At 41.4% G+C, this 12,756-nt stretch overlaps 1 protein-coding gene across 1 annotated transcript in view; it reads left to right on the top strand.

Moving 5' to 3' along the window:
• Positions 1-12,756, top strand: part of Cpvl (carboxypeptidase vitellogenic like) — a 104,166-nt gene that overhangs the window by 24,211 nt on the left and 67,199 nt on the right. Inside the window, exons 3-6 of the mRNA XM_076863608.2 lie at positions 235-349; positions 1,282-1,340; positions 3,245-3,324; positions 8,173-8,239. Coding sequence (XP_076719723.1) covers positions 235-349; positions 1,282-1,340; positions 3,245-3,324; positions 8,173-8,239 — 321 coding nt within the window. The remainder of the gene's footprint in view (positions 1-234; positions 350-1,281; positions 1,341-3,244; positions 3,325-8,172; positions 8,240-12,756) is intronic.

The raw sequence follows: 12,756 nt of genomic DNA, 5'->3' as shown, positions 1-12,756 counted from the left end.
AAGACCTCCACATTCAGGGTGGTTTCTATCTCTTTGCAAGAGAAGAGGACACCGTCATATGTGGCAAGTACTAATGCAAAACAAGAGATAACCAGTACCTTGTTCATGGCTGAAATGTGTTCATTGGGGTCTGGCAAGACTTAATGGGATGTAGTCTAGACGTGGAAGACACACAGGCTTTCTGCAGCCTTAGTGAGTGTTCTGTGTGGTCACCAGCTTCTCTGTTCCTTCTAGGTACAACCAGCGACTGCTCCAGTAGTTCTGTGGCTACAGGGCGGGCCGGGAGGCTCATCCATGTTTGGACTCTTTGTGGAACATGGACCTTATGTCATCACAAGTAATATGACTGGTAAGTGTGGCTTGAACTGTGTCTCCCATGGAGAGTCCTTCATCAGGGCCTTATATCTAATCCAGAACTAACTTAGGGTAGACACTGAGTCACTTGGAATAGTTTTAACAGCTCCAGATTATAAAAACATAGCTCTCTGGCAATGCCTGTCCAAGGAGGAGCCACTGGGGTGAGTGTCCTGACTGGCCTACTTTCTCCCTTGAAATTTGGGTGAAAGGTTCTAAGCTCTTTTCTCAGAGCTCTGCTGGCTGACTCAAGCATTCTCGGCTTGCAGAAACAGTTGGTATTTATTATCGTTTGGGAGAGCTCGTTTGCATGGGCCTAATGGGGGGATTATTCACACAAACTGAACACCTTATGGTTCCAGTCACTTAAACGGCCTGTTACCCTGGAAGCAGGATGCTGTGGTGGAGCAAGGATGGAGAACAAGCAACATCTGTCACCCCAGGCTCATCTCCAGGTCATTGTCTTATTTTGGAGAGATGGTTTACTTTCCCTGGGTCAGAATTCAGAGTATGAACCCACTTGTGACTCATAAAAAGCTTCTGTGCTTGTTGAAATTGTTGTTCTCTTCGGTCTTGGGTGGGCAGAAGAGAATTCAGAGGATTGGACTGTTAAGGATGACTTATAGGACTGGACAGATGGGAATTATCACATGGGTGGTCCCTGGGTATTTCCTCATGGCCCAGTTGTACCGGGTTCTGTATTCAAGCTTTGTCTTAGATGTAGAATCCTTCTAGATAGAAAAAGAAAAGAGAGGAGAGGAGGTCAGGGCGCTGGGGCCAGGTCCCCACTGTGAAAGTGTGATACTGTATCAGAGGCACACCCAGTGTTCCTGGGGGAGGAGGGTGCTGGACTCCTGACTGCAGCAGGGCCTTACATGGTATATTCTGATAGCAACTCAGACTCAGACCCCTCCTCTGTTTTAACAGTCCTGCCCAGAAACTTCCCTTGGACCACCACCTTGTCCATGCTTTATATGGATAATCCGGTGAGTACAATGCCACCTGTGAATGAAATGTCTGTGTCTATGAAGTGTCTCTGTGCTGGCCTCTCTTGTCTTTTTTACATTTTATTAAATTTAGTCATGTGCATAATAGTGCTTCAGTCAACAATGGGCCACATATGTGACAGTGGTCCCCTCAGATTTTAATGGAGCTGAAAAATTCCCATCACTATAATATTTTTACCTTTTTCATGCTTAGGTATTTTTAGACACACATATTCTTACCATTATGTTATAATTGCCTGTCACATTCAGTACAGTAACATGCTATATAGGTTTGTAGTTTAGGAGCAAGGGCTGTGGTATAAATATATACTATATATACTTGTGTTTTTATACATACATATGTACATGTGTATAGTGCATGTATGTAGTAAGCTACAACTTCTAGATTTGTGTAATGTTCCCACAACAATGAATTCACCTAATGATACATTATTTCTCAGGATGTACCCCCATCATTAAGCAATCATGACTGTACATTTTAAACATTAGAGATATTTTTTCTTTTTAAAGTAGAATTTAGGGCTGGGGTTGTGTGGTTCAGTGTTTGAGTGCTTGCCTAGCACGTGTGAGGCGCTGGGTTTGATTCTCAGCACCAGATAAACAAATAAATAAAATAAAAGATATTGTGTGCATCTGTAACTAAGATAAATAAATAAATAAAATAGAATTTAATCTATAAAAATGAAAATTATTTTGAGATTCATAGCATGTTTTGTCATAATCAGAGTTGGGGAATTTTTCTTGCTCTCTTTTCTAGTTTTGAATCCCAGAAAACATCTTGTTCACTGGTTTTTACTGTTGAGGATCAGGGGTTAGTGTCTTTTTTTGGATGGTATAGGATGCTCCTGTATAGGTTATTGTTTAGTATCAGAATTCCTAATCTGTCCTATAGAGTTCTAGATAAATAAAACCAAACTAATCTCCTTCCCTTATCAGGAGAAGCAGTATGCCTCATTTGGGGACAAAAATGGGTATTCTTCTTTAGAAGTTTTCTGAAATTGTTTTCAATAAACTATAAAATAGGACATTGGCTCAGGGTCTGGTTCTACAGATTCAAAGTGTCTTTACCCCCTTACTAAAATCTCAAAACGTTTCTCTCTTTTCAGAGGGTCCAAGGAGAAAACAATAAGGAAGGAAAAAAAAAAAAGTCAACACACTTGTCCTTGATTCTTTGTCAGCCATCCTTTTCCTTAGTCTATAATTACATATTTAAACAGGAGGTGATTTAAATGTGTTATCTTGGGTGTTTGGGAGCAGCGGGATAAATGAAAAAAATCTTTGCAACTAGTGGGGAGTGCATTCCTACACAAATTATTGACACAAATTCACTTGTACCTTCTTCTTTTGATTGATAGCTCAGTTGTCTATGAAATCTTAGGCAGAGACAATATTGGGTTAGATTTAGTCTTAATTATTTTAAAGCTCACCTACTGAAAATGAGATGGAGTGATGGCCGTATTTATCACAAATTAAGAAAAGAAGAAGAAAACACATCCAGTTCTCTTCTTTCTCCAGCCAGAGAGCTCCTTCTCGGCAGGACAGAGCCGCACACCCTTCAGGGAAAGGAGACTGCTTTGGATCTTCTGATGCTGTGGCTGGACAAAGAATGATGAAGGGCAGGTCCCCACTGAGGAATTGGGACAGCCCAGCCCCCAAGGGTGGACCCCAGGGCAAGGCTCCTGCTGCTATTGTGTTGGGGTGGGGGATGAGTGAAGCCAGTGTGCCCCTGTGAGGACCGTCAACATACCTAGGTGAGGGCAAAAACCTGAAGTCAGAGGCTTGGCCTGTGGAGTAAGTAAGGTTGCCCCCAGCGGAGATTCCACCTGAAGATCCGCAGGGAGTGTGTGTCTGCCTGCTCACCTGCTGATCTGTTCCCCCTTCAGGTGGGCACTGGCTTCAGTTTTACCAATAATTCCCAGGGATATGCTGTCAATGAGGATGATGTGGCCCACAATTTGTACAGGTAAGATGTGTAGGCTTTCTCTGGACCTCTTCGGACCAAGCATTTTTCTATCTCAACAGGAAAACCCCTTCCAGTGCTGGAATTATTATTGATGGGTCCTTATTGTCCAATTTCTGAAAGATTGGGAGAATTTCTACGCAGGGCCGCACACACTCACACACACATGTGCACACTTGTAGTCTTTTTTTTTTTTTTTCTGTTCTTATCTCATCATTGATAATTGCATAATTGGCCAGCAGAGAACATAAAGAGCTCAGAAAGGATGCACTTGCCTGGCATGTATGAGGCACTGTGTTCGATTCTCAGCGCCGCATAAAAATAAATGAATAAAATAAATACCAATCTTTAAAAAAAAAAATCCTTTAAGAGTCAGAATTTTTCAACCAAAGATTATTTTTAAACCTTACAACCAAATGCCTTAAAGTTGTTGTTTTTTTTCCCCAAAAATTATCTTTTAACTTTGCATTTACTAGGAAATAGCATCTTCTCCGAGAATTGGTGTTTTGTTTTGTTTTGTTTTGCGGGGGTGGGTCTTATTTCCCAGGATCTCTCCTTCATACACATTTGTTTTTACTCTCTTGCTTCTCCCTCATGATTTTTTCAGGCTGAATAGCTTATTAGCTCGTTCTTCCCTTTCCCCTTCCTCTTACAAAATGTTTATTTTGCTTTAAAAAGAGGAGAGGGGAAATATAAAGTTTTTAGCTTGATTAAACAGTGCACATAGAGTTTCTTCCTTTTTCTTACTCACATCTATTATAGCTATTTTTAGCACATTAAAAAAAATTGTAAGCGACCTTTCTTATTTGGTCAGATTTTTCCAGTCTATAAATTGTTCCTTGAGATCAAGTTCTGAGTCCTTTCAGGTCACTAGGGGAGCACTTGCTGCATCATGGTAATCTATTAAAAGAGCCCTAGTGGCTTGGGGAGATCACTAGGTGCTTCCCCACCCCACCTCCACCATCCAGCTGCTAATTACTTGGTGAGCAAAATCCACCAGTCCCCAAAGAGAAAGTGTCTCTAAGAGAAGTCAGAGTTTTCTGATCTCTGATAAAACCTTTCCGTTTTACTCTTCTTTCTCCCCAGGGCAGATGGCTAGTGGAGGGAAGAAAGAAACTTCCTGGCCTTTTCCCCAAAGGCAATTTTCTTTTCCTCTGCTGACCCTGAAAAGAGTACATCTTCTTCACTTTCCTGTTCCACATCTTATGATTTTAACCCTTCCTCAGTTTCCATGGGCGTTCTTAGGTCCCCATACCTCTGATCCCAGGTACAGTGGATCCTGGGAACATAGTAACCGGTCCTTGCAAATGGTCCCCTTCCCTCACCCCAGTTCCCAAACTCTCTCCTCCCTCCACAGACACTCTCTCCTCCTGCCCTCAGAAGTCTCCTCCAGCACCCTGTCTCTGGAGATTTCATTCTTCTGATAGGAACCTACCCTTCACCCCCCACCTGACTCCAACCCCTTCTGGCTTAAACCCAAACAAGCTCAATTGTTTAACTAGCAAACACCCTGAGGGCTGAGGTTCTGTATTAAAGAAATGTGTCAGTCCCTTGGAAGACACAGCATTGCAAAATCCCCCTCCCTCCCCTTCCCAGAAGAAGCTCCCAGCTTCCAGTACCCTCCCCGTGGATCTTTACTGCTGACATGTGGTACATCTCCACTTGCATGACATGTAAAGAGAACCTATTTCAAAGCATCCATTGTTTATAGCTGTTTTAGTTCTTTTTGCTTCAGGCTCTTAGAACTGGAAAATAGCTAATCAAGAGTAGTGCAGAAAACTGATTTCAGCTGTTTCCTTTATAGTTTACACTATTCGTTTCCTTTTGTGCCTGCATTCTTCTGTCCAGCTCTCCAGATGGGTACTGGGAATAAGAAGGTCGCTTTGAAACCTGAAAATGGGCTACTGAGGGTTTAGAGTAGACCTTTCTTCCTCTCCCTTTGAAGACTATCTTTCCTTCTTCTGAAAGTCCCTTTCCTTTTTCCTATTAAGAGTGTGTGTCTGGAAGGAGTAGCCTCCCAAAGAGGTATTTACTATTCACTTTGATGTTGCGCATCTTTTGTGTGTGTTTGCAAATAAAACTTTTTCAGTAACAAAGTGTTAGGATTCTCTCTCTCTCTCTCTCTCTCTCTCTCTCTCTCTCTCTCTCTCTCTCTTCACTATTTGGAATGTGCTAGAGAGCCTTAGTGCTTCTCTGGCTTAGAAAAAAATAAAATCACCAAAATGTAATACATTTGCTCACTTGCACTTGGATAGAGTGGCCAGTGTCGTGCTGCTCTCCATTCAGGAACATACACTGTCTGCAGGACTCTGTTCTGGGTGCGGGCGATACAGCAGCAGCCCTTGCCCTCCTGTTGTGCAGTCTAGGAGGGTGCCTGAAGTCACCTTGGCAGCCAAGTGGATGTGCTGCTGCTGTTCTGCCCACCATGTTGCTTTCTGGTGGGAAATGCTCTGATTGGCCACACGAAAATTCCCAGCAATGCCGCCATGAAGCAGGTTTCATATGTGAAAGAAGGACATAGTGATCCATGCAGCGGGGAGAGGATCCCAGCAAGGTCACCCTGGATGTAAAATAAATGAGAAGAGGCTGCTCTTGTATTCTCCAGCACCACTACACAGTCACAGTTCTCCTTTCTGAGTTGGTTTCTGTCCACTGTCAGTGTCTGTCAAAACTCCTGCTTGGCTTTAGTGAGATGATGGTCCCACTTAGATGATCAGAACCTCAATCTTTCTGAATGTCATTTGTATGTATTATGCTGTGGCTCCACCAGAACTGACCAGATTCCTGCATTCTCTTTAGGTCTATAGTGCTTAATCGTTTCCATCCACTTTCTCTATTCTACATACACCAACTTCCCTTTTCAAAAAACTTATCAAAGGAGTAATTTTCTCCTGGTTATCTTTCCTTGCAATCTCCGTTTATCCTTATTGTCCTTTAATATATCTTTCTGCCAGCACATAGCCTTTAGCTAAGATTCTATTTATTAGACAAGTAAAGTTGCAAAATGGAATCTCATAGCAGATGCATGTTTTCTATGCCACATAATTCCACCCGAATAAATGCATGGAGCACATGTGTGCATGCACACACACGTTTGTGTTATGTATATTTTAGCATTTCTGTCTCTCAAATCTGTATGTTTATACAGACATTTTCTAGACTCTATTTTTAAGCAGACCCTCACCATGTAATAAGAATATCCCTGAGTAAAAATACAGTTAAATAAGCAATTGCATATAGCTTTTTACTAAATCTACCTTTTCCATTCTTCACTCCCACTTAAGAGTGAAGGGCTCACTTATCAAGGGCTCACTTAAAAAAAATCAGTTGATTAAAAAACTTTGAGAGATTAGCTCCTTCACTTGAGATTGCCAGAGGAGGCACAGAATGCCCTGTTAAATTTGAATTTCAGGTAAGTGGTGAATAATTTTTCATGTAAGTATAATCCAGACAATATTTGAACACAATTATACTGAAACAATGTTTTTTTATTTATCTGAACTTCAAATTGAATTGGACATATTATATTTTTTACTTGCTCAATCTGGCAACCCTAACAACTCTCTAGCCAGCACCACAAGGAAGCAAGCTTTCAACTCAAGCAAAAGGCTTATTTGAGATTTACTCTGTTCCATTGTCTGTTGCCATTCCAAGAATCAGGAAGAGAGCAAGGGAAGCAGTTTTTAGCCTGAAGGTTGGAGAGGGAAGGGTGGAGGATGAACTCCTATTTTTATCCCTGCTCTAAAGCCAGTTTATTGTCAGTACTAACATGGAGGCCATAAAATTGCAGCTTCCCAGATTGAGTTGCTACAGAGGCCACTATAAATTATAAATAGAGAAATAACACCAAAACTCTGCACTAGTGGCTCATGCTGAATTTTTATGGAGCCTTTGAAAATTAAGTATAGCCAAGATCATAGTGGTTGTAATGACCCAATTTTGCCTTGGTAACCCTCGAACTCTCTCCCTTTCCTCCCTCCCTAGAGTCTCCTTGCCTTTCATCTTCCCTGTATGGCTCATGGCTTTCAGTCCCTCAGGAAGCTGGGACAGAAGCCGTCCCCAGCATCTCAGGCATTGCAGTTTGGGTCAGAACATTCATAAAATATCTGAGTGTCATAAGTTTTCCCCTCCTTTTGGGGAAGATTTTAGTCAAGTAGGAAATCATTCAAACATCTCCTCTTTTCTTGCTTCTTTTTAAATAATTCCTTGAGTTGACTTAACTCTGTTTCATGTTGTTCATTTCTGCGGCTGCTGGCACTCTTTAGGAAATGTGATTTTTCTTTTTTTTGAGCTCAAAGGCCACTGTACATTTATTTCAATACTTGTGGTCATTTGCTGGTTTCCCTTTAAATTATGGTCCTTTTACAGCTTTTCTGTTTTTTTGGTTATTAAAACTAGAAAATTCTGGGAGTTCCATTAGAAATATTTAGGGCCTCTCACAGTGGAGGTTCGTAAGGAACTCAGATTCCCATACCTCTCCACAAACCTGAGTTAATGGAGTCCTAAGGTTCGCATAAGAATGTTAAGTAATAGGTGAAAGCCTAGTATCCTTGGATCAAGGTCCCCTCAAGCCAAGTGATCCAAAGTGGTAACCCAGAGATTTGGAAATGTGCCCAAAGTTTTGATGTGTACTGTCCAAACTTCTTAGTATCTCAATGTAAGCCCATACGTATTTATTTTCTAACCATCCACATAGAATGCAGTGTTATTATGTCCATGAGTCTTTGAAAAGCAGACGGGTGCCTGATTTCAAGTGTGAAACCTATTGCCAAAGAGTTAGTTTTGGTGGCATCACCTGAAATGATTCTGATTCCATTTTCAATTGTGTATTTGTTGTTCCTCTTTTTGCAGTGCACTAGTTCAGTTTTTCCAGTTGTTTCCTGAGTATGAAACTAATGACTTTTATGCCACTGGGGAGGTGAGTCAAAGTCATGTTTTCTTGTGTGCTTTAAACATCATCAAGATTGAAATTTATTATGACTATTGTGGTAGATGATATATTCATCTAAAAAATGCATATATGTATAAATACGTGCATGTGTGTGTGTGTGTACATTTAAAGATTGAGTAAGCCCATACTCAAAATTTTCCAACTATCTTCCAAAGATCCTCCATAACATATTTTGAAATCCAGGGCTTAATAAAGATTCATGTGTTAGGTTTAGTGTTGGTTTGTTATTTCTTAGTCATCTGCCCTTTTGGTTGTTGTCATTAAGGGAGTGGGGTGTGCCAGGGATTGAACTCAGGGGCACTCAACCACTCAGCCACATCCCCAGCCCTATTTTGCACTTTATTTAGAGACAGGGTCTCATTGAGTTGCTTAGCACCTCACTGTTGCTGAAGCTGGCTTGAACTCACGATCCTTCTGTCTCAGCCTCCCAAGCTTCTGGGATTATGTTATCTCGCCTGGTTATTAAGGGTGATTTTGAAGAATTTAGACCAAGTGTCTTGCAGAGTACTCCATATTCTGAATTTGTTGGATTCTGCCCTTTTTGCTTAGAACCAGCAAGTACAGTGCAGAGATGATGTGGTATTTTCTGTGGTATGCCATCAGGAGGCAGAGGATGTCAATTTGTCCCCTTATGGAAATACTAAACTTGATCACTTGGCCAAGGTGGTCTCTGCTGGATCTCACCATTGTAAACATACTTGTTTCTGTTTGTAATTAATAAATAATCCAAGACCATGTGAACATCTGTTCTCCTGAATCTGTCTGTCAATACTTTTAACATCCATTGATGATCTCTATCTTAATCTGTTATTACACCCAGGGGTTATAAAATGGTGATTTTATTCATGAATATAATGACTTTTCAAAACTAACTCTTTGGCAATAGATTTTGTATTTGAAATCAGGAATCATTTTGCTTTTCTGGTATCCTTCTGTAGCCATCTTTACCCTAACCCCTTTCTATTATATACTTAAAGGTATCATTATTTTTATTTGATCTGTCAAAAAATTTTGTGATCATTGTAGGTTTTGATGCTTAAATTGTTTTAATTCTGTTCACTGAGAGCCCCAACAAGATGGCTCCAGTGTCCTTTTGTCTTTGAATACTTCCTTGGTTTTTGGCTCAAATAAGTATTCCAGAAGCATCTCCTGTGTTATAGTTTGAATCTGGCCTGTCCTCCAAAGGCTCATGTATTGATGGCTTGGTCCCTGGCCCATGGAACCTTTAGGAGGTGGGGCCTAATGGAAGCAAGTTAGGTGACAGGGGGATGCCTTTGAAGGAGACATTGGGGCCTAACCCCTCCTCTTCTCTTTTTGCTTTCTGGCCATGATGTGGTGAATAGGCATCCTCCACCGTGCACTCCCAGCACGATATACTGCGCTGCCACAGGGCCAAGTGACCAAGGACTTAAACCTCTGAAACTGTGAGCCAAATAAAAACTTCCTCTTCATAAGTTACTTATGTCAGGTATTGTTGTCACAATGACAGAGAGCTAATACAGCATTTTTCCACAGTGACAGAAAGTTGACTAACACTCCTGGAATCAGTCATTTACTCAAACCTGGTTCCTTTTAGTGTGTGTAGCAGAGAGATATTATTAAAGCCAAGTCCTGAGCACTTATTGTGCTCATTGCCACTGGCTTATGGCCACTGGGGTATCATTAGATCTTGTCCATGGGCAGAGCTAGAAAAGTAAAATTCACACCAAGACCCATAATTCTAATTTCCCACCACAGAGTTCTCTTCTCCTTTTCCCCATTACTTATTTGTATATGCCTTCTCCCACACCACGGACCATGGTTCCCAATAGCATTGCGTGTTTGCTTCATTTTTTGCAGTCCTACAATACACCCAACATAGCTTCAGAATTCCTATATCAGTATGGCTAACAAGAAACCTGTTAAGTCTCTTTCATCAGGACTTTGCCTCTCATTCTCTCCTGATCTTTTCACTTGGCTTTGCACTTCCCTGGTTTCATTCTCAGGTAATTTCTTTTCACTTGAAGTCCCTGTCTCTTCTCTTCACATAGCCTGCAAGCTCAACTTTTCTTTCCTACTAATTCCATCCATATTCCTGAATTACATGTGATGCATTTGGGTCCCATGTCCATCTGAAAACCAGTAACTGGGTTGGAGGAATGGAATATGCAGATTGGCTAGTATGGAGCCCAAGGCTGATCCCAAATGCCTGAGAGGGGAAGGATCATGCTGGGGTCCTCACCCTCTGAAGCTTACAGCCTGAGCTTACAGGGGATGACTGAGCTCCAGAGGAAGGGCTACAAGGATGCTGAGCAAGAGCATCTGCAAATGTACACACTAAAGGACTGAGAGAGAGAAATATAATGTCCATTTTCCAAGGGAATGATAAGTTAGTAGAATTAGGAACATTTTCTTTTAAAGCCTGCTTTCCTCTCTTTCTAATCATTTAGAAAGAATATATGGACTGCTTCACACCGTGCTTCAGGGTTTCTATAGCCAGTTCTCCAGTTGAGATTACTTAGTCCTCTACCAATAATTCCCTCTCATTCTTGCTTGTTTTACCAGTCCTAGAGGCAGGTTGAGGATGGGGCAGGCTGTGACACTCCTGTCATCTGGCAGCAGCCCTGGAAAATGCCCTCTCTCCCTCTGCAACAGAAGAGCGATCTGTTTAATGTGTAATTCCTTGTCTTGCAAGTAATATGGCAATGTTTTCAACTATGATGTTGAATGCTCAGCAAAGCTGCCAAATCCCGGATGAAAAATTTGACTTGTCTATTTTATTTCTGCCTGGTGGTTTTATGCATGTAATTTCCAAATGTGTATGGGAAAGGACAGTTTTCTTTTTACATTCTGTGCTGCCAGGATGAATACACTTGAGGGAACCTGTACCTTCCAGTCAATGAAGGAAGATGTAAGCGGGCAGGCTAGGCCCGAGGTAGAGATTCCAGGTTGCTAGGTAGCAATGAATGACATGGGGTCTGTTCTGCCTGAGGGTCCGTCTCTTTCCAGAAGGAAGAGCACCAGATGATAACACCATGATGGTCTATCATTATTACAATGGTCTGTTTCTCTAGTCTAGTTGGTTTCATCTGGTCTGTCATCTGTTTTAAGGCCATGAAACAGAATAAAGATGTGGAAGGAATTCTGGATCAATAATTAGGAGACTCGGGACCTCACCGGATGATTCTGGGAAAGCTTTTTAACTTCTCTGGGCTTCTGCTTTTAATCTTACAATCAGAGGGGTTGGTTTTTAAATGAGATCACTTCTAGGGATATTTTGCTTCATTGAAAGTGGAACTGTGGTTATCTACACTTAACTCTTCTAGCATCTATATATAATTGCAATTTTAACATAGTGCCTACCCATCCTTCCTCTCACCACTCTCAGCTCCCCGTTGCCAAAACAAATCATTACATATTTTTCAAGAAAAAAAACAACCCCTTTTTTTTCTGAGCTCTTAATTTGCCCACACTCTTAGAGAGACTGAACAAATACTGTTGTTCAATTTGTAGAATCATCCTTGAAAGATGAATGCATAAATTCAGAAGTGGTCTTTTGCCTTCTGTGCACACGCCCCAGACCCCAAACCCTTCATCTTGTGTGCTGGGGTGGGGGGTGCAGTGAGTGTGTGAATGGGGGAAGCCATGCTCAGAGGGTCTGGAGCAGCTATTCAGAGCCCTGACTTTGGTGGAAGGGAGTCTGGAAATAATAATAGTACCTACTTCATAGCACTGTTTTGAGCATTTAATTAGGTAATCCTCCTCAGATATTTAGCATAGTGACCAGCTGTGGCAATCACCCAACATTGATGCCTATTATTACCATCCGTGTTGAAAAGCTGGATTAATCTATTATGGCTCCAGAGCATATGGCCCAAAGCATGTAGACAGGGGCTGAGTGTTACACTCTGCCTCTTATTGTTGGGACGTGGCAATGTCTTTTCTATGTTTTTTAAATTTTTTTTTTTTTTTTTTTTTTTTTGTGTGTATGGCACTAGGATTTGAACCCAGGACATTGTACAGGACATTGTACATTCTGAGCAGATGATCTACCACTGATAGCTGAAATCATTTTTAAAAGAAATAACTTGCTTCATCTAAAAGATGAAGACAGAGCTTAGAAGTTGATATTAGGGTTGGGTTTATTTGTTTTTCATATGGATAGCAGCAGATGTGCCAGGATCCACCCCAGGCTCCTTGCCCCTGTAGTATACACCAGGTGTGGCACCCCAGAGGGAGCCTGCTGTGGGTGTGAGGGAGATGGAAGAAGCCTCTTTGTCCCCTTTCCTTCTCTTTATTCCTGCCCAGAACACCAACTGGAATTAATTTTCTCTAAAGAGAGACAAATGTGTCTGTAAATCACCCTCCTCAAGGCATGAAAAAAATGTACTTCAAAAAGAAACAAGCTCCGTTTAATTCCCATAATTAACTTTCTTTAAGTGTTATCCTTCCCAAGCCAGTAACTGTTAGTGAGCCTGCCCTTGTTCTTGAAGCACAGGCACACT

Source organism: Callospermophilus lateralis, chromosome 1 (assembly GCF_048772815.1).
Source record: "Callospermophilus lateralis isolate mCalLat2 chromosome 1, mCalLat2.hap1, whole genome shotgun sequence".
NCBI classification, from domain to species: Eukaryota; Metazoa; Chordata; class Mammalia; order Rodentia; family Sciuridae; genus Callospermophilus; species Callospermophilus lateralis.
The sequence above is the reverse complement of the archived record's forward strand: the minus strand, read 5'-3'. Positions and strand labels throughout refer to the sequence as shown.